This window comes from Vicugna pacos, chromosome 2 (assembly GCF_048564905.1).
Source record: "Vicugna pacos chromosome 2, VicPac4, whole genome shotgun sequence".
NCBI lineage: Eukaryota > Metazoa > Chordata > Mammalia > Artiodactyla > Camelidae > Vicugna > Vicugna pacos.
The window spans coordinates 4,972,215-4,993,780 of NC_132988.1; the positions used below are offsets into that span (position 1 = coordinate 4,972,215).

The following is a 21,566-nucleotide window of genomic DNA, read 5'->3' on the forward strand; positions in this document are numbered from 1 at the left end:
TTAAAGTAAAAATGATTTTGGCCTCATTATGCTCTATTATCCTCGAAATCTTTATCTGTTCTGAACTACAATGAATTATTGAAATCTGCTCCTCTCATGTGTGTGTTTATGAGTCATTCTAACTTTTTAGAAGTTGTGAAATCAAACTCCGATAGGGAGCAAAATTTCTGTTATATCCTCCTTCTGAAAAAAAGTGGCTGAATTGCTCAGAGATGTTAACAAGGAGTTAAAATGGATCGCATTTTGAGAGTTTATGTAGACTTGCCCTTGAAATGAGAGGCAGTGTCCTAGGTGTCAGTCACTAAAGCAAGGCTTGCAGAGTTTGCTGTCCCCCATCAGATGACGTGGAATTGTCTGGAACGTGTCGTTTAGTTTTCCAGGTTGAACCACCTCCGAAGAACCTGTCTTGTCTTTTCCTCCAACAAATTCCCCCGAAGCTTAATCCCCTTTGGCAGATGTGAGACTTTATTAACTTACTGAGGAAAGTCTGACCAGCAGATAGGATGTCTGTATCTGACAGTCCTCATGTTTTTCTCCCCTTGACCTTCCGTCCCTCTCTGGATTTAGCTTGCAAGACAGCTTTGAATACATCAACCAAGATCCCAACTTGGGGAAACTGAACACAAATCAGAACAATCTGGGTCCCTGTCGTCCCGGAAGCAACCTAGGTAAAATCCGCCGTGTGGCTGGGCTCTTTCTTTCTGGGAACCACTCTCGTGGGCGTGCGTTCGCTTTCTGTGAGTCTGTGGTGGTGGTGTTCTCTGTGTATTTATTTTGCCCCATCTTTAATCCGTGTTTCTCTGTGTGTGTGTGTGCTGTGTCCGCCCTCCCGTGTGTCTCCACCTCCAGGGCCACTGCAGTCCTGGGGCAGCAGACAGCTGCAGGGGGGCGCTGAAGGAGGACCTCTCCGGCTCACCCGCAGCGCCTCTTTCTTTGCAGGTTTGTGTGGAATGCTGAGCCCAGGGGAACCCCCCCCCATGCACAGCAATACATCCTGGGCAGGTTCTTAGAAAACAAAATCCTATTTGGTGCCTCTCAAGAAATCCAAGGGGCTCTTGAGATGTCCGTTCCAAACGTTGCCAAGTTCCTGGTGTTTTGAAAATTCCACCAGTGAACCTCTCTCATCCACGGCTCTGCTAACAGCCCAGCGTGAGCTAATTGTGATCTAAAACGAGCCCTTCGTGTTTCTAAGAGGACAACATTCTGTGATTTTCCTCCACCTTTTCTGCTGCTGTGAACCGTTTCTCTTGGCCGTGGTGTCTCTGGTCCATTTCTTTACCCGCACCCTTTCCTGCACAGAATGTCTTCAAAATCACTCTAATAAGAGCATGGATGACCCCCCCCCCACTCCGTCATCTCTCTCTCACCTGCTAGCATTTAAGTAGTTGAAATGCACTTTCCAGCTTCTTGACAGATGTAACCACCTCAAGGTGTCTCTGGGCTGCATCTGTTCTGAGATGGCCCGGCCTCCCAGCTAAAGCTGTCACGCGTCTGCCGCGCTCTGGCGAGCTTAACACATGTGGGAACCTTCGTTACTGACACTCAAAGTGGTTGGTGGCAAGTGGCGTTCTACGCTGTTTGCCTCAGTAGCCTGAAAACCTGCGTGGCTAACGGGCACCCTCCCACCTACTTCAGCACGAGGATGGCATGTGTGCATGCTCTCCTGCAAACTGGGAAAATAAACGTGCTTCACAAAGTAGCCGCAGGTGCCGCAGGCAGGCAGTGGGTGGGTTCCTTGGGCGCGGAAGCCTCCCCATAGCAACACATCACCCCCCTGGAGTCTACTTCAAAGTGAGTGGAAGTGTTTTCTGTCTGCCAAGACAGTGGGTTAGAAACAGAGGAGCCCCTTTTATGTTAATGAGATGGTTTCCAAGCCCGTCTCCTCCCCAGCCACTGCTAAGACCAGCTCCAAAGCAGTTTGGGAATGCAGCGCTATTTAAATGCTAACAACGAGGAGGACGGCTGGAACCACCTGCCTGAGCACGCTTGTCCGCGGCACCCACTGCACGCGCAGCTCACTGTTCCGTTTCTCCGAGAGACAAGTGTCCCTCAGAGAGGCTTCTCTGCTGCAGTGGGGCAGGGACAGGCCGGTGGGGACTTGATTCTGTTTCCCGCCTCCTCTCACCGAAGTCTGTAATGGCCTGAACTTTGCTCTCTGGCGCATCTCTCTGTAAACCCCAGCCAGTCATCGTCACCTGCCCTGAGACGCAAAAGTCACAGCAGATTTTAGACGGCTGGCTCTTCGGAGAGCCCTGTAACGTGGCTTCCTTTGCCTTTTCCTCAGCGCACAGCACTCCCGTGGACATGCCGAGCAGAGGACAGAATGAGGACAGGGACAGCGGCATTGCCCGATCAGGTATGCCTTTCCTCCTCTTGGGGTGCCTGCCCGCCAGGACCATCCCAGGGCCCCCCGTGTTGAAGCTCCGGGACTGACGCTCAGCGTGCGATGCACGTGGGCTGGTTTCTCCTGACGCCCACACCCCTGGGAGACTCCTGTGCTTGGGGAAGTTCCTTTTTAGCGGGAAACCTCCTGGAGCCAGTCATTCTGGGAACTTGCTTGCTGAGCACTGAGCGCGGAATCGGGGGAAGGACCGGGTCTGTGGGAGTAAGTCTGTCCACCACCGTGAGTGGGGCTGCCAGCTGACCTGTCACCCTTCCTTCTGTCCTGGCGCCACGCTGGCCTGGGTCTCATCCCCAGGACCCCCTCCCTCCTGGCGTCAAGCCTTAAACTTTCCTAGTGCTGCTTTTAGGATCTGTGGGTTTCTGCTTTTGCCCACGATTCTGCTGTTGGTTTTTGATTTGTGGTTCAGATCCGAGGTAGCGTCCATGCTGCTGAAAGAAGGGTGGTGAGCGAATGATCTGAAATTCGGGGGTTCGGGGGCATGTGGGCTGAGTGCCTGCAGACTCGGGGCACCTGCCTGTCTGTCCAGTGACATGGGCCACCTGCCTGCAGGGGTCCGGGCTCGGTGCCTTCGCTCACTGGCTTCCCGCTCGTGCCTCAGGTGCTCTTGGAGGAGCCCTGGGTCCCGTGCGCCTGGTCCCTGCACCCGCTCAGCGCAGCCCTGCCCCGAGTTACAGACGAAAGGGAGTTTGCTACTGAGTCAGCCTGTTTGGTTTGTCTGTGTCACAGAGTGGAAGGGATGCAGCGTTTTATTAATGGTTAAATGACATGACACTAGTCGATTCATTTTGGTCTTCCTAATCCTTTTGCGTATCAAGTTGGGTGGTGACCTGTTGGGCGGAAGTGTAGTTAATTCCTGTTGATTAGACCTCTGTCATTTTCATTTGTAGCAATTTTTGTACAGACATAAAATCTGAGAAAGTGAGGAGCTTACGAGGTGCCCAGAGAACTGTTTTACTTTGTGTGTGTGTGTGATGGTACTCGGGGAAACTTCGTCACGGGGCCCGGTCAGCATCCCCTCCGCAGGTGTGTCCGACGTCTCTGAGTTACATCCGTCCGTCAGTTACTCAGGGCTGTGAGTGTGTGTTGAAGGTCTTAGTGTCCAGAGCCCGGCTCCTCCTCCTCTTCCTCCTCCTCTTCCTCCTCCTCCTCCTCCTCCTCCCAGGGCTGGCCTGGGGCGGGCTTTGTTCTGGCTGAATTTCCAGGGAAGAAGATGTGGGCACCACCGTGGAACCACGATCACTCTCAGTCAGAACTGCTGCCCGAGTGGCTCACAGAATTTAGTATGTCGGGCTTGGTGTGGTGCGTGCTCTTTACCTCTCTGCGAAAGAAAGAAAGAGAGGAGGACAACTGTCCACCGTTTACTGGGGGCCCATTCTGACCCTGATCCGCAGGGTTCCTGCAGGAACCTCCCTGTGTTTACGTGTGTTATGCCCCTTCTTGTTCCAGAAGAGATCAAAGAGGCACCGAGGGAGCTGGTCCAGCAGACACGTGGGCGGCTTAGGAGGCTCCCAGGTCACGTCTCGGCTTATGCCATGATTGATGTAAAGTGTCCGTGTTGTGCACGTCAGAATCCCGTTGGTTTGGTACCGTTCAGATTGTCAGTTGCTCCTGAAACTAGCTTTCCTTGCCGTCTGGGAAGCAGGAGCGTTGAGGGGCGAAGTCTGAATTGGAGGGAGAGGTCTGTCACAGCCGGGTCTCAGTTTTCCCGTGATGCAGGCGCGAACCCTGGCCTCTCTGGCGGCGTGGCCCCTGGCCCAGGAGTCGCTCCTTCCAGGCTCCAGCTCTCCTGCTGGAGGAAGGGCGGGCGTGGGGCTGCAGGTGGTCTCCCTTCTCTTGGACGATGTGCTCACCTTTCCTCGTGGGAGCTGCTCTTAGATTGGGGTGAGGGTCACCCTGGGGAAGGGTAGCCCTCTGCTAAGTCCTCCTGTGTCCCCACTGTGATTTGGTCTCCAGGTCTCTCCTGGTGACATCACCTGCATTGTGTGGGGACCAAGGTCCGAGTCCTGGAGCAGAACAGGGACTCCCAGTGTTTGACTGAATTGGCAGCAGTAGGAGATGTAGAGAAATTAAAGATGTTGACGATGATTTCTTTCTCCTGTAGTTTTTAACCTCCTATCTGAAGAGTTGAGAGATGGGGGGAATATTTTTAGACAGGTTTTGTTTTTCAGAGCAGTTTTTAAAAAATTTTTATTTAAAAAAATTTTTTAATTGAAGTAGTTTCTGGTGTATAGCACAATGCCCCAGTCATGCATATACACACATAGATTCCTTTTCATATTCTTTTTCATTAAAGGTTGTTACAAGATATTGAATATATTTTCCTTCTAATATACAGAAGAAATTTGTTTTTTGAATCTATTTTTATATATAGTGGTCAACATTTGCAAATCTGAAACTCCCAAGCTCATCCCTTCTCACTCCCTTTCCCTGGTAGCCATGTTCAGAGCAGTTTTAGATTTGCAGGAAAACCGGGATGGGAGCACAGGGGTTCCCAGCCTGCCCCGTCACTAACGTCTTACGCAGTGCAGTGCACTCGTCCTAGTGACTGAACCCAGATCGACATGTTATTATTCTCTGAAGCCCACAGTCTATTTCCACGTCCTTGGTTCTTACCCAGGGTCATTTTCCTGTTCCAGGACCAGGTCCTCTTTGCTGTCACCGCCTGTAGTTCCCTCTCGGCTGGGGTGTTTCTCAGACTTCTTTGTCGTGACGACTCTCACAGCTTTGAGAAGTAGTGGGCGGGTGTTGTGCGGAATGCCGGCTGCCAGGATGTGTTTGGTGTTTTCGGCGTGGCTAGACGGGGGTGATGGGTGTCTGGAAGAAGGGTCACAGAGGTGAAGTGCCACACTCATCACATCGCATGAGGGCGCATGCGGTCAGCCTACCTCGTGACCATGACGTTGGCCTTGGGCACCTGGTGGAGTCCAGTGTGTCCAGCTTCTCCCCATCACCTACCTCGGCCCCCCTCATGGCAACTCAGGAAGGAGGTCACCATGTAGCCCACACCTACAGCTGGAGACTGTGCCTGCTCCTGGGGGCAGAGCCCTCATCCGCTGTGCCTGCCTCATCCATCCACCCACCCACCCACCTTTCTGTATCAATGTGGACTCAGATATTTATTTTTCAAATGGGTCATCACAATACCACCTTATTTTGTTGCTCTAAGTTCTCCAGCTTTGGGTATGGAAGCCATGGCTCCTGTGTTTCTTTAACATAGCACTCCCGTGTGTGTGTGTGTGTAGCACTTCTGACCTTCTGGCCAGACTGGATGCTCCAGATCTGCCTTGTATATTTTCTACCCAAGTCCCGGAGTCAGTCTTGTCTCCATGGAGTCCTGGCTGTCACTAGAGGATAGAATTAGATTCCGAGGTCAGGACACAAGGTGTGCTTGCTGCCACTGGAGTGTCATCTATTACAAGCCCGCTTAAGACGTTAAGCCACATGAGTTTATTGAGTAACATTACTACCACTTCCTCTATCCTCTACCTCCACCACCACCTCCACCTCCACCACCATCACCACCTCCACCACCTCCACCTCCACCACCGTCACCATCACCATCACCACCACCATCACCACCTCCATCACCACCACCACCTCCACCACCATCACCACCTCCACCACCGTCACCATCACCACCACCATCTCCATCACTACCACCACCTCCACCACCACCATCACCACCACCACCACCACTACCAAACAGACAAAATGGGGGAAGAAAAAGAGAAAATCCAAGCACTGTGTATACAGCTCTGACCACAGGAAACTTTTAACAAACTCAGACTTTGGACTTTCTGTTTAGGAATTGTTTTCTAATGCCTTGCTCCTGTCATACTTATCAATTGAGGCAGGCATCCCTGTCCTGCATGTCATCATCTGCTCATTTTCAGGCAGCATTTCTTGAACATCCTACATGCCAGACATTTTTGCAGGCTGTGGGGACAGATCAGTGATCCCATAGACATGATCCCTGATATCCTGATGGAGTTTATATTCAGTAAAGGAGACGTGGGTCACAGTCAATGAAATGCAGGCAAGTATTCATCACTGAGCTGGAAAGGGTGCTTGGGAGGCCTCTCCGAGGAGATGAAATTTCAGCTGACTTGAGTGCCCCTGGTAACCAGCCTCACGGAGACCAGAGCAGACAGCAAGTTAGGCCAGAGGGGCGGAGACAGAGGGGGGACAGGCCGTGCAGTCTGCATGTAAGGACTGGCAAGACCACGTGCACACCAGGAGCCCAGGGGAGGTGGATGCAGTGAGATGCTGGTACAAGGTGAGCTTGGAGAGGAGGGAGGTGCTGCCCTCGTTCACGTAGCTTTACTTTGCCGGGAGCGTTCCCAGATACACACAGGCCCGTCTGTCCAAGCTGCAGAAGCGACAGAAGGCTGGGAGCACTCCCGGCGTCCTTGCCCGAGGTGCCTCCTTGCAGGTGGGGGGTGTGGCAGGTCCGAACCCGCGGTTCTGGGCCAGTGTTCGCACTTGCCCTGAACGTGGGCCAGAGCCCTGCCCCTCCACCCTCCGGGCGTGCTGCTGCGCCTTTGATCCCGTGATCACGGATTCCAGCTGCGTCAGCGAGCCTCAGAATTCTCCCACTGGAGAAATGACAGCAGCGTCTGAGCTCCAACCCTCAGTCTTCCCTTTCCAGGGTCCAGGGGGTTCCCTGTGACTCACCACCTTCTGTGGGTCTCCTGTGCTTCCTCGGGCATCTTTGTTTCTTCTTCTCCCCTAGCACGTGAGCTCCCTGAGAGCGGAGACCCACCTCCTGTGTCTGCTGACTGCTCTATGCCCCGAGGCCGAGTCCACCCGGCACATATATTGAAGATGCTCAAAGGATGTTTGAATCAGGGCAGTGGGGATGTATATGTCCCCGTATATACAGGGAGAAATGCACATCGGTTTTTGAAAGAGTTATTAATATATCCAGCTACTTTCATTTAGTACAGCTGGGCTGCCCTTCCCATGGCTGGGTCTCCTGGCTTTTAAGTCTTAGTTGAGATGCCCCATTTTCACAAGGCTGTTCTCCAACCGCTGATTAGAAAGTTTACCTTGACCACCCCCGTAAACCTTTGCCCTAGCTGCTTCAAGAAAATCGCATGACCTTGTCACAATTTGAAATCAGGGTGTTTATTTATTCCGTGCTCAAGAAACGTGTCGTAAGAGTTTCAGGGCATTATTTCTTCAGATCCAAAGTCTGCAGCCGGATCATCAGTCCAGTCTTTCTAGTAAACTGGCCCAAGAGCAACCGTATTTCCAAAGAAAGTTAAACATTGATCTTGAACTTGAATGACAAATGACACAGGCCCAAGAAGAGCCAGCAATCAGCATTCTTAAGCCTTTAGACTCACTCTCTGTTCTCACTGCACATTTCAGCAGCAGTAACTAGATGCTCGTGGAAGAGCTCCCCTCCGCCAGAAGGGTGGGGATGGAGGCATCACCCACTTTCTTACTAATGTGCAGAACTGCAGAAGCCTTTGCAAGCTGTATGTATTACCATTTTTTTTCTAATCAGAAAAGTATTCTGAAAAGGAAAGTGAGACTAACAACATTAAGGCGTGTTAGACAGAGCACTTGTAAAGCTGAAACAGCCTATGACGAGTTTCACTCAAAAGTCTCCCATCTTACAAGTGAGGCATCAACTGGAGGATGTCTTTGCCAGCTCCCCTTCCCCCCAATAACCATAAGTTTGTTTTCTATGTCTGTGAGTCTCTTTCTGCTTTGTAAATAAATTCATTTATGTCTTCCATAAAAATTGTTATTCAGCGTTTTATAGTGAGGATAAGAGGACATCCTCCTCGGGGTTTTTTTTATTATTGTTTTAATTTTTTGCCTTTCCTTTTCATGTCTGTATTACAAGTTCTAGGTTCTTTCCATAATTAAGTAATCAGAATGAATGACCTCTGAGTACTCCGAAATGTCTTCCTTAACGCACCTTTGCCAAGAATGATCAGAGAGAGAGCACAGCTGACATTTATTGTGCGGGGCGCCGGGCTAAGCGTTTGACGTGAATTGATGTGTTTAATCCTCACAGGAACCTTCTGAGATAGGTCAGTGGCTTGCAGACTTTTCTTTTGTCTGCAGCCCATGTGAATGCATTTCACATCATGATCCAGTAACAAGCATCTTTATACATAACAAACAAAAGTGTCCTCCCTTTATATTAATGCTACAATCTACTCTTATTTTCTTTTCTGCTGCTTTTTTTTTTAATCCACTAAACAATCCCTAACCAACTACAGACTGCACCCCTCCCGAAACACACTGAGGCGCGGTCCTTTCCTGCCCCCGTCTCACAGACGAGAACGCTGACAGGTTAGGCGAGCCGCCCTTGTGGCAGCGCTGGGGTCTGAGCAGGAGTCCGGGCTCTTCCTCACTTCACTGAACCCAGGGACGCAGCAGCACGCCGCCCAGCACACACTGGACCTCGGGGTCATCTCCGCCTGCTTCTCTGGTAGGGAAGAAATGTTTCTAGTACAAGTGCTGGCCCTCAACCCTGTCATCCACCTGCCAAGGAGGTGATTTGCTCAGCCTGACACCGGGAGAGAGACAGGGAACCTTGAAGGTGTGGGAATAAGGGACAAGAATGTCCTGCGTCTTACAGGGGGCTTTGGGAACCTGGGGGCAGGCAGAAGTGTCTAATTAGGGTTTTTTATTAAGTAATTTTGTGTGACTTTGAGAGAAAATTCTCTTCTCTCCCCCTTCAGAATTCTCAGTAACGCTACCTGCCCACTGCTATTTGGAACAGGGATTTGATTTTGGAGGTTTGAGTCCAGCCTCAAGGCTGAGACCTGGTCGCCTGCTGGGGCCAGCCTCATCTGGTGACACCAGTGCAGAAGCGCCATCCATCTGCAAACGTTTACTAATTGTCTATTGTGTCCCCGGCGCTGTCCTGGGTACAAGGATCAAAGATGAATAAGATCTAGCAGGCATGTGTTCTGTGCATCGGACCAGATCAGAGGAAGAGCATGTCAGAGATGCTCGTGGCACCGGAGCCGTTGGCATCCTAGCTGTGTGGGACTCCAGCCTGGTGGCCGTGCAGCTCCATGGGGGACCCCAGGTGCACACACGGTGCCCGGCACACCGTAGACACCTGACTTGCCACCAAGTCACTCTGGCAGGATTCTGGAACTCAGGCCAAGGGACTTGGCTTATTTCCATCTGCCTGTAGAGTATAAATAGGAATATGATGGTTTGTGTGGAGAAACTGCCTTCCAAGTGCTACCCATGAGTGTAGTATACCGCATTTACTGAAATCCGTGTCCTCTGCCCCGTGCATGACTCACTTCTGAAAATGTTGACCGGCCATTGTAACGTTCCCTCCTCCACTGGACCAAATAACGTTTTGGTGTCTTGGTCCCTGAGCCCTGGGGCAGTAAAAGGAGAAAAATTCCATCTCCTCTTTCTGTTCTTCTAAACCAGCAGCCCCCGCCCAGCAGCTGGGGTTTGAAAGATGCTCTTTGCCTGTCCGGATGGGGACTGGTCAGGCTGGCGTGCGGCTCACGCTTACTGCGAGACCTGGTGCAGCTCGGGGACCACGTACAGGAGGAAGCAGAGAGGCTGGGAGGCAAATGAGTAATCCAGGCAGAAAATCTGCTCGGGGCTAGAGCTTGCGCCTTCACAGCCGGGGAGTGGCAGGGCTGGGGGAGGGTGGGTGGTGGTCTGTATTTGGGGGTTGAGGGCAGGAGGAGCTCCTGAATTTCCCCTCAAAATACAGAGTGAAGAAGTAGCCAGGAGGGGAAGTGTGTGTAGGTGAACAGCGTGCGTGGCTTCCGTCGCCGGGGAGCAGTACCGTAGTTGGGTGCACCCCGCCGTCAGAGACCTGCCGTGTGCACGGACCAGGGGAGCAGCGGCTGTTTGCATTTGCAGTGGTGCCCTGGCTGTGCCTGCCATCCCCATTCCTTTGGATTTGTTCCTTTTAAAGGACGTTTCTTGGCTGTACAGCCGTCTTAGAGAAGCCAGTCTCCCCCTGCTGGGGGTGGCTGGGAGGGCCTGAAGGTTGAGGTGACGTGGCTTGTGTTTCAAAGTGCAGGTTCAGGTGGCCGCGCTGAGCTCAGCTTTCGGACTTTCTGCCCCACAGCCTCACTCAGCAGCCTTCTGGTCACCCCTTTCCCATCTCCAAGCTCCTCAACGTCCTCTTCCAGCAGTTACCAGCGCCGCTGGCTCCGAAGTCAGACGACACGTCTGGAAAACGGCATCCCGCCGAGGAGGTGAGCTGCGGGTCCCTCTGGCTGAGGGGGGTGCCGGGGGGTGGGGGGCCGCCCACTGAGACGGGCACGCGGTGGGCACCTGCCACCCACGCAGACACTGGCTCCCGCTCAGCCTGAAAGTTCACAAATTAGAGGTTTCATGGAAAGAAAAAAAAATTTTTAAAAAAACAAAAATCTGGTTTGGAGGACACTGGGATATACCCGCGTAGCTGTGGGGCCAGATTTATCCATTGGAAATGAGCCTGCTCTGTCTTTTCTGGCTCCCTGAGATGCGGCTTTTGTGAATTAGGAGGGTGGAGTACAGCTTTCCTTGGCCGACAGTGACACCAGTGTGGTCTTTGAAAATATCCAGACTCGAGGCTTGTGACAGACTCTCTTTAGAAAACTTAGATTCTTAAACTCAACAGCCATGAACCTGATTATGAAGAGGTTCGGCCTCAGGATACTTTCTGTCTTCATTTAAGTGGGTTTAGTTATGTTGCAAAATGGACACTTTGGACTTAGTGCGATGTTACATCTACAGCGTCCAGCCTCTTCTTCCGACAATCCAAAAACTTTAAAGGGAATTAAGGTAGGTGGTACCTATGAAGATGCACATGTCAGATGGTGGACTTTGTAATTGACCAGTAATCGCCACGCGCAGGGATCTGTGACGGGGTAAACGTGAATTCGTCCACACATCTGCACTTAAGTACATTCCGAAGATGATACGCATATAAACGAGGGTGTGGAGACCCTAAGTGGTAAGCACTTGAGAGGCGTCAGGTGTTTTAGTGCTGGGGGCAGGGGAGCTTCATGGAAGAGGTGATACTGAAAGGACACGGTGGGAAACGAGGGGCCGAGGCGTGTGCAGCGCGACTGTGCAGGCCCCCTTCTCCCGCGGCCCCACCACCCCAGGGAGCTGGACAGAGAGAAGGAATTACAGCAACTCACTGGCTGAGGAGCGGCTCCTTGGGTGGTGGGCTTGGAACTGAGTGGTTAAGCGCCTGGAGTCGGTGTGGGGCCAGGAACTTGCTCCCACTCGCGGATGCAGGTGAGAAGGAGGTGCCATGTCCCCCTCAGCGGTGTGATGGCTGTGCTCACACCACAAGTCAGGTCAGGCGGGACAGAGCTGGCAGAAGAAATGCCGCCAGTGTGGCCGTTGTCACCATCCCCATCCCCATCCCTGTCCCCACATCCCTGTCCCTTCGTCCCCATCTCTGCCTCCCGCATCCCCATCCCCTTTCCTGTCTCTGTCCCCATCCCTGTGTCCCTGTCCCCACATCCCCATCCCCGCGCCCCTGTCCCTGCAGCTGCCAGAAGGCACCCCTGGCCCCACGTCATCACGACAGCTTCTGGGATTGGAGGACACAGGTGGTCTTATCCACTGGTTTCACCATGGTTCAGGCCCTTTTTGCTTTCTTTCCATTTTGTATTTTTACTTTTTATGATAATTGGTATCCATGATAAGAAATTTATTTTTTCTTTTGTACTCTTTTAACTCTTTTTTTAGATTTTTAAATTTTTAAATTTTATTATTTTTTTTTAATGGGGGCACTGGGGATTAAACCTAGGACCTGTGCATGCAAAGTACATGCTCCACCACTGAACTGTACCCTCCCTGCAGGTGATCATATTAGAAGCCTTCCCCTTCAGACATCTCTTACTAAAAATGTTTTTCCATCCTCCTGTCCTCTCAGGTTCAAATTCAAAGGTGAATAGCATTCCCCAACCCACTCCTTCCAAAGTCTTCAAAAGCTCTAATCCGAATCGAGGCCTGGCTTGGAAAGTAATGAACCTCTAGTGAACTTATGCCTAAAATAAGTAGCTTGGGCTCAAAAATGAAAATGCGGGGCCCCTTGTTCAAAAAGCAGGAAAAAGTGCTATTGAAGGTAAACAGTGTAAGGCTTTTCCATTAAAAATAGTTTACTTATAAAATGTAAGAGGAATAGCAGTGATACATGACTAACATAAACTTGTAAATTGAAAAAAATGTTTTGGTGTAATAGTTTTATATAATGTAATCAATAATAACACCTAGCGTGATGTTTTGATTCATTGTAAGTTTTCTGGCTCATTCTTCTGCAAAGTCAGTTGTATGAGTCATCAAAATTTATACATCCGTCAGTGGGGAAGGTATAGCTCAGTGGTGGAGTGCATGCTTAGCATGCACAAGGTCCTGGGTTCAATCCCCAGTACCTCCATTTAAAAAAAAAATACATAAATAAAAACCTAATTACCCCCCAAAAAGAGAACCAAAAAAAAATTTATACCTCAATTGGTAAAGTTAAAAGCAGCGTTAGTCACTGCTGGCAAACACAAGATGGCAAATAACTTGTGATAATTCTTTTATTTTGAGAAGGCCCTTCCTGCTCACTGTGACTGTTACTGGAGACTTAAAGGTTGTGACAGCACTGACATAAATTTGTGATAAACTTGAAAAATATAAATTTCAGTATGTCTAGATCAGATGTTCTTATGGAACCGTTTTGCCAAAGATTCTGTTCTTCACACACATCCATTTTGTGTAAGTTTGAACTTAATTTTAAATGTAAATTTGGACAAGGTGATGTTAGTGGTCCCTCTGACAGTTCCTGAATGGTGTGGAGGTCTCACAAGAAACCGGCAGTGTCTTCGTGGGTTGCATATAATGCAGAATGCCTATTTATGCATTCTGTCACGGCGTCTGCAACTACATGGAAAAATTAATTTTAAAATGGGCTTCCTTATTAATGATTTCTTTGCCTGATGCTTCATATGAAAGTAACAGGTACTTTCTATGCAGTGCAACAGTATTTGCATTTAATTTCTGTATCTGTGCCTGTGGATATTTGCTTTGCAGTGTTGCCACGTTTTTCAAAAGCAGAGACTACAGAGTCTTGGAAGGATTCGGGTGACCCCCTGCTGTACTCCCGTCCACTGTGGGCTCTCACTTTGTGGCAATTTACTGTCCGGGGCTCAGGTCGGAGAGAGTAATATTTGTGCAGACTCCACAGGGACGGGCTCCGATGATGGACAGACAAGCTGCCTCCACATGGGTCATGGCCTTGGTCAAATCCTTCCTCCGATGGCCATGATGGCTGCTGCTGCCGCCTATCTGGGCCCAGGTCCCAGCCTTGCAGGCCCCCTGGTTCCCTGCCCCCCAGGTCAGCTGCTCAGCGTCCGAGGCCCCGCCCCCCCCGTGCACTCTGCTGCCCGGGGTCTTCCCTGCGCATGCTCATGTGTCATTGTCACATCAGACTTCACCTCTGTAGCTTAAGGGTGGGGGTGAGGCTGTTAGGGATGGAGATGGCACCCCCAGGTCACCACCCGAGCTGCCTCCCAGAGCAGGCTCTGTGGGGCTGCCAGATGCAGGGCTGGCCCTGGATGCTGGGCTGCTGGACTTGGGGCAGGTGCTGGATACAGGACTGGCGCTGGGCGGGGACTGCCCAACACCCATACGGAAGTTCTGTGGGCACTTTGACTCGACCCCGTGCTTGTGAAGACCCCTCTTTGTTTACAGCTTGCAGCCCCTCACCACCTTTGGCAGGCATTGGGTTGGGGAGAGTCTCTGGACTAGACGGGGCACATGGGTACCAAAACCGTGATTGCTGCCGGTGTGGAGAGGGAGTTCACAGCAAGCAAAGACTTCACCCCCAAGAGCATTCAGGGGAGCCAGGGAGGCTCCTCACCACCCTAGGGGTCAGGTGCCCGCTGACCTCGGGGCCCCTGCCGGGCCTGTGGGGAGTCGGGGGACTGACCAGCTGCTCAGCCTAGCGGAGGACGCTGCAGAGAACCCCCGCCCCAGCTTAGTGGGGCTGTTGAAACCCTAGAGAAGCAGATGTGCTGTCCCGGAAAGGCTGTTGCCTGGGACTGTAACACTGAATAACCGTGCAGAGTTTGACCTACAGAAGTGGTGGTTTCATGTGGGCCAGTGTAGCACGTAGGTTCCCCGTAAGTTCAAAGCTGACGTAACCAGTCAGACTGAGCAGTCCCGAGACGATGGCAGGTCGCTGAGATGTCCTTCAACAGCCTCCATCGCTGCTTTATTCAGGACCTGGATGTGCACATAGTGTGTGTGAATGCTGGGTCATAAATGTCAGCTCAGCCCTGCTGGATTATTTTATTAAAAGGAAATGTGAGCGTGTAGCACAGTCTTCCCTCGATCTGAAGGCCTGGGGCTGGTGTGACTGCCCCCAGCCCCTCCTCGGCGCCCCGGCGGGTGACGCGGTGGATGGCGTGGACTCCAGCACATGGAGGAGACGTAGGGCAGGGCTCTGGTCTTCCCAGTGTCCGAGAAACGAGCCCAGACCAGCCGACAGGAGCCCTGGGCTCTGACTCCAGCACCATCACTAAAAACCTCTCTGTTCTGAGGGAAGGGTATGCATCGCCCTGCCTCAGTTTCCTCATTTGGGAGACGGTCAATGTGCCTGACCCAGTGGCTTGAGGGTAAAGATATGATGAAGTGTTTCTGTGCATACTTACATTTTTTTTTAAAACATTCTGAAGCGTCCTTTCATTGTAGATTGGCTTTCAAAGTGTATTTCCAAATACCACAGGACCTGGTTTGTTGCAGTTTGCATGGTTGATCCCAGACTGTAGACTGAACGAAGCTCAGTTGCTTTTTTTTCAAATTTTAATTTTTTAAAATCTTTTATTGAAGTGTAATTGATTTATCGTGTTAATGTCAGGTGTACAGCACAGTGATTCAGTTACACATATACATACATATAGATACTTTCTTTTCAGATTCTTATCCATTATATGTTATTACAAGAAATTGAATATAGTTCCCTGTGCTACACACTAGGTCCTTGTTATTTATCTATTCTGTATATAGTAACATGTGTCTGTTGATCCCCAGCCCCTAATTTATCCCTCCCCACCCTCTCCCCTTTGGTAACCATAGTTTTTCTATGTGTGTGAGTCTGTTTTTGGTTTGTGAATAGAATTTGTATCATTTTTTTTAGATTCCACGTATAAGTGGTATTATATGATATTTGTCTTTCTCTGTCTGACTTACCTTACTCAGTGTGATCACCTCTAGGTCCATCCATGATGCTGTAACCTCCAGCTGCTTTAGAATTCAGCGGAGATATGCAGTAAAGCACAAAAGAGCTGTGCATGCTATCAAAGGCGGGGAAGTTTCTCAGACATTCAGTAGGTGGCATCGTCTGCTGTGTTAGGCGGAGTTGCTGACTGCAGGGTGGAGGTGAAGCTGGTGGCCGCGTCTGCAGGGGCTCAGTGTTTATCACCACTTGATTATTAAGGACCACGTTGGCCCAAGATGAGTGCACGGATATGGTCGTTTTAGTTTTGAAAAGGGAGGGAGATAGGAGATAACAGACGAAGAAGAAAGGGCTGCAGGGAAGTGTTGGTGTAACAGCAGCTCAGAATTACCTGTGCGGAACAGGAATAAACTGGTGCAGGAAAACAAAGTTATAGGACCGTTCTCTGGAAGAGGAGAGGGAACTCACTGTATGAAGCTAAGTAACATCGCCACAGCGCCTCTGGAACGTTTTTTCTGACGAGCGGATGGTTAGGATCGAGGAATTTCTCAGGGAAAACAGTTGCTGGTTCATTTTCGCGGGTGGCATGAACCGGAGCATCTGGAGCTCCTCCCCGTGCGTCTGTGGGAGCGCCGATGTGTCAGCCACACTCCCGTCTCCTGGATCCTGGATGAAGTTGAGAGAAGCAATGACCTGTCCCTCTGAGGTCAGAACAGGGTGTCTGTGTCCTTTCCTTTAACAACAGGATAGCTTTCCTGGCCATAAAACTCCGATGTGGGTATGTTTGAGATCACAGGAATGTTACAGACCCTGAGCAGACACTAAATAAGAAGTTTAAGACCAAGAAGGAGGCTGGCGGCCTGGAGTTCTGCTAGCAGACATGGTTGTTGGGGGTAATTCATAGTAAAGGAAGTGGGCGAGGCAGTGTCCTCCTGTACTGGGCAGATAGAGGAGGCTAAACATGGAGGCCGTGAAAAAAGGAAGGTTGACTGCACACCTGCCGCGTGCCAGGCGGGGAGCTTTCATTTGTCCTTTGCTTCGATGTCTTAGTAGGAAAAACAATTTTTCAAAAAAATTTTCATTCTTGCTGTTAGTCTCTATGTGGTCATTATTCTTGTTTCTCGGGAGAGTTAAAGAAGGAACATGGTTGGGCCGTGTCCCGAAGACAGACTGAATACATATTCAGGATTTATTGGCTTCAGGATTCTCTTATCATAGACGCAGAGCCTCTCGACAGAATCTTAAGTTTGTTGGGGATCTGACTATTCCAGGAGAGAGGAGGCTCTTTCTGCTTGGCAGACTTCCTGGCGAGTGTGATCAGCAACGGGGGTGAATCTGAGCGTTTATAGGAGTAACTGCGTCCAATGGTCTTAATAACCTTGGGAAGGCGGGCGAGCCTCAACTCCCGTAAATACCCAGATATGGTGCCTAGGGCACACGGAAACCACAGAGGGCCATTTCCCTTCAAATGCTCTCATCCAGCGGGATCCATCAGCCAAAACAAAGGACCTGCATGTTGAGCCAACAGGTGTTCCACGCCCCTTCCCAAATACTGCCAATCTGGTATGAAAATAGAGTCCTTGGGATAGCTCAGTGGTAGAGCACATGCTTAGCATGCACAAGGTCCTGGGTTCAATTCCCAGCACCTCCATTAAAATAAGTAGACCTAATTCCCCCCCTAAAAAAAGCAAAAACAAACAAAAAATAAAGTCCAAGGGTGAAGGATTAAGAGTCTAAGAAGAGGACATTTTCAGTTACTCTCAGTTTTCACTGAAGTTGCTTTTCACGTTAGGAAAACACTGTGTGGTGACCAGATGTCTTGGTTTCCATGGCAGAGAATGGAGGATGGAGGAGAATGAATTAGCAGGGGACATTCAGCTGGACTGAGCACCAGGGAGTAGCCGTCTGAACGTCGCCCGGCATTTCATTTCACCTTGCATGTGGCTCCTGACGCAGGACGGCTTCTCACCCCTCTCCTTCCTCCAGGTCCACGGACGAGACGTTCAGCTTGGCCGAGGAGAGCTGCAGCTCGAACCCAGCCATCGTGCGGAGGAAGAAGATTGCCGTCAGCATCATCTTCTCCCTGTGCGAGAGGGAGGAGGCGCAGCGGGATTTCCAGGACTTCTTTTTCTCTCACTTCCCGCTGTTTGAATCTCACATGAACAGGCTGAAGAGTGCCATTGAAAAGGTACTGAGACCGTAAGCCGTCGTCCAGTGGAGACGCGGTCACGGGGCTCGCGAGGTGGTGGGGGCTCTAAGCACCACATCCCTTTTGCGGGGAACGTGACTCGTCCAGCAGGGCTGGACCCATGGGCACCGTGGTGTTAGGTGCCAGCTGCTGGATGGCTTGGGAAAAGGAAATCCCTGCCCCTGTCACCGTCGGTCATTGCTGCCTGGGGTGTTGACTATAACATCGTCTCTTACTAGTAAAGCCCTGTAGATGGTTACGAAGGAATTTCTCCTCTGAGGGTCATGTGGTTTGTTTTCTCTTCAACGAAGGCCATGATCTCCTGTAGGAAGATAGCAGAGTCAAGTCTCCGCGTCCAGTTCTACGTCGGCCGTCTGATGGAAGCGCTGGGGGAGTTCAGGTAAACTGGCAGCGCCCAGGGAGCCCAGCAGGGGACAGGACGAGCCGCAGCAGGGCAGCCGTGGCTCTTGGGCGTTCCCACCACAGCTGTGAGGGCTCCCTTTCCTCCACACTGTTGCCAACGCTTGTTATTTCTTGTCTGTTTGATGACGGCCATTCTGACAGATGTGGGGTGGTGTCTTATTGTGGATTTGAGTTGCATTTCCCTGATGTTTAGTGATGCTGAGCATCTTTTCATGTGCCTGTTGGCCATCTGCATTTCCTCTTTGGAAAAATGTCTGTTCAGGCGCTCTTCCCATTTTTTAATTGGATTGTGTCTCTTTTTTTTTTTAATTGAGCTGCATGAGCTGTTTATATAATTTGGATATTAACCACTTATTGGTCATATCATTGCAAATATTTTCTCCCATTCATTAGGTTGTCTTTTCATTTCATCGATGGTTTCCTTTGCTGTGCAAAAAGATTTTGAGTTTTATTAGGTCCCATTTGTTTATTTTTGTTTTTATTTCTTTTGCTTTTAGGAGATGGATCCAAAAAAAAATATTGCTGTGATTTAGGTCAAAGAGTTTTCTGCCTATGTTTTCCTGTAGGAGTTTTAGAGTATCTGGTCTAACATTTAGGTCTTTAATCCATTCTGAGTTTATTTTTGTATCTGGTGTTAGAGAATGTTCTAATTTCAGTCTTTTACAGGTAGCTGTCCAGTTTTCCCAGCACTGCTTATTGAAGAGACTGTCTTTTCTCTGTTGTATATTCTTGCCTCCTTTGTCGTAGCTTAATTGACCAGAAGTGCGTGGGTTTATTTCTGGACTTTCTATCCTGTTCCATTGATCTATGTGTCTTTTTTTGTGCCAGTGCCATGCTGTTTCGATTACTGTAGATTCAGAGTATAGCCTGAAAAGTCAGGGAGTGTAATTCCCCCAGCTCCTTTCGTCTTTTTCAAAATTGTTTTGGCTTCTCAAGATCTTTTGTGTTTCTTCCTTTGTTCTGACACAAAGCGTTGTGGAAACAAAATTTTTTAAGAATGAGCATTTTATATGAAGAGTTACTATACTCTCTCTGTAGAGGGTCTCTGTCACTGCTGCTTAACTTTGCCATTGTGCAAAAGCAACAATAGATACTGTGGAAATGGTTGCACATGGCTGTGTTCCAATAAAACTTTATTTACAGAAAGCTGGCAGTCAAGTCGGATCTGGCCTGTGCATCCTAGTTTACTGACCCCTGTTTTATATACTGCTTTGGATCCCTTGGGGCTACATAAATCCAGATTACTGTTTTCTTCTTTATTCCTTTGCATAAAGATTCTCCAAAGTAATGTCTGTGACAGTTCTGGGTCACCCTTCTCTCCTCTGCAGAGGGACCATCTGGAACTTGTATTCTGTCCCGAGGATCGCGGAACCGGTGTGGCTCACCATGATGTCCAGCACTTTGGAGAAAACGCAGCTCTGCCAGCGCTTCCTCAAGGAGTTCACCCTCCTGATAGAGCAGATCAACAAGAACCAGTAAGCGTCGGCTCCCCGGAGCCCGGGTTGCGCGTGCAGTGGCCGGTGCCCGTGCTGAACCTGATGCCGCGCCGCGCCTTCGCGGCCCTGACTCTCCCGCTGCCCCCTTTCCTGTTCCGCCCAGGTTCTTCGCTGCCTTGCTGACCGCCGTGTTAACCTACCACCTGGCCTGGGTCCCGACCGTCATGCCAGTGGACCACCCCCCCATCAGGGCTTTCTCAGAGAAGCGCACCTCTCAGCTGGTGAACACGCTGGCCAAGACACACCCGTATAACCCTCTCTGGGCGCAGCTGGGTCAGTACCGACGTGACTCTTCAGAGCCCGTATGGGATGGGTTGGGGAAATGCTGGAGAGTTTAGCTGATGTCAGCCATGCAGCCCGGCCATCCAAGGTTGTCCTTGGGCAGGCAGGGAACTGGCCCTGGGAGCCTACCTGTTAAAACATCCCCTTCCTCCCCTCCCCCTGCCGGCAGCGTCCTTCTGCTCTTTAAAGCGGGGTTTCTTAACTTCGGCACTCTGGATACGTGGACCGGATCATTCTTGGGTGGGTGGGTGGTGGAGGGGCTTGTCCTGTGCCTGGAGACTGAACAGCTGCATCACTGGCCTGTGCTCACCAGCGGCCCAGGAAAACCCCTCGTAAATGCCTCCAGACACCACTGAGTGTCCCCCCCACCCCCCGTGCGGGGTGCAGAACACCCCCTGGCTGAGAACCGCTGCCCTAGAGGATGGACTGCATAGGAGAAAAGTGAGAGAAAAGAAAGTAACACACACACTGTGATTTCACCCCCTTTTAAATCCAAGCTGAAGTCAGAAACCCCATCTTTTCCACACTGCTCTGCTCAGTGCTGTTGGTTTTTATGTCCTCTAGGCTTTGAGCTCAGGTGGGTTGCAGGGACCTGACGCCCCAGCGTGGCTGGTCAGAGCGCAGACTTGGGAGACCAGAGCTCGCATGCAGGAGAGGTGTGCTCCGGGGCCTCACCTGGCACACGTCTGCAGTGAGCAAGGCAGGCCTGCACGGCTGCTCTGTTCCAGACCCTATCCCTCCACTGGACCCAGGGGTGCAGAGCTGGGTCACGTGCAGCTCAGCCTCGGGAAGCCTGCAGCCTGATGGAGGAGGCGCAGGTGGTATTCAGAACATCCTGGTTGCTCCTTCGCTAGGGGTGTGCGATGGACATGAGAATGCAGTGTAGCGGGCAGGACGTGGGCACCAGGGCCAGACTGCCTGGACCCAAATCCAGCCTTCATGGGCAAGCGCCTCTTCACCTGTAAAATGCTAGTTCATGGTCACCAGGGAGGTAAACCAGTTAACGCTGGGAGCACCTTGGTCATGGATGCTGTGCTGAGGATGTTATGAGGGGGCTCCGAGAGATGGGGGTGGGGTGGGGAGGGGGCTTTCAAGGAAGACATGCTTGAGGAAATGGTAAAGTGGCATTCTCCAGAAACAGAATTGCAGACAAGCACTTGAATGCCAGGAAACAGTGTGTTACAGTAGTAATGCAAGCCATCCCTGGGAGCCATGCATGGCTCCAGGGGCCTTTTGCATGTGTTAATTCATTAGATTCTCATTTTAGACCTGCTAGTGTGTCCTCACCAGACGGTAGGTAATGAAGATGCCTTTCCCTGTGCCCTGAGTTGTGAGGTTGTGAGGTGGGGACTACATGTCCAACCTTAGGGGATCACAGGTGAAAAGCAGCTTTTCTCCTCAAAAAGGGTTTGGGATTATTGGCTTAAGTTAATGCAAGTTAAACAGTCTCAGATTTTGTCTTCATTTTTTTTTTCCTCCCAAAGTTTAAGTTGTATTTTCCAGAATGCAGTTGGAATTAGACTGCAGATCAATTTTTTTAAATGACCAGGAGACAATTCTCACCTGCTCAGAAAATCAACAGCCATATTTAAATAACCC

General features: G+C 50.5%; 1 protein-coding gene across 7 annotated transcripts in view; it reads left to right on the top strand.

The window, feature by feature from the left end:
• The window catches only part of FNIP2 (folliculin interacting protein 2), a 105,484-nt gene that overhangs the window by 59,329 nt on the left and 24,589 nt on the right, over positions 1 to 21,566 (top strand). For 4 of the 7 annotated variants that reach the window (XR_012079372.1, XM_072974990.1, XM_072975018.1 and 1 more), the window contains 8 exons: positions 568 to 668; positions 850 to 939; positions 2,285 to 2,356; positions 10,434 to 10,611; positions 17,565 to 17,766; positions 18,078 to 18,166; positions 19,518 to 19,664; positions 19,789 to 19,958. Coding sequence is in view for 6 of the 7 variants with exons in the window: in XM_072974990.1 (XP_072831091.1) it covers positions 568 to 668; positions 850 to 939; positions 2,285 to 2,356; positions 10,434 to 10,611; positions 17,565 to 17,766; positions 18,078 to 18,166; positions 19,518 to 19,664; positions 19,789 to 19,958 (1,049 nt within the window). In the remaining variant the exon portion in view is untranslated. The remainder of the gene's footprint in view (positions 1 to 567; positions 669 to 849; positions 940 to 2,284; positions 2,357 to 10,433; positions 10,612 to 17,564; positions 17,767 to 18,077; positions 18,167 to 19,517; positions 19,665 to 19,788; positions 19,959 to 21,566) is intronic. The other 3 variants (XM_072974995.1, XM_072975004.1, XM_072975009.1) reach the window with 3 other exon arrangements.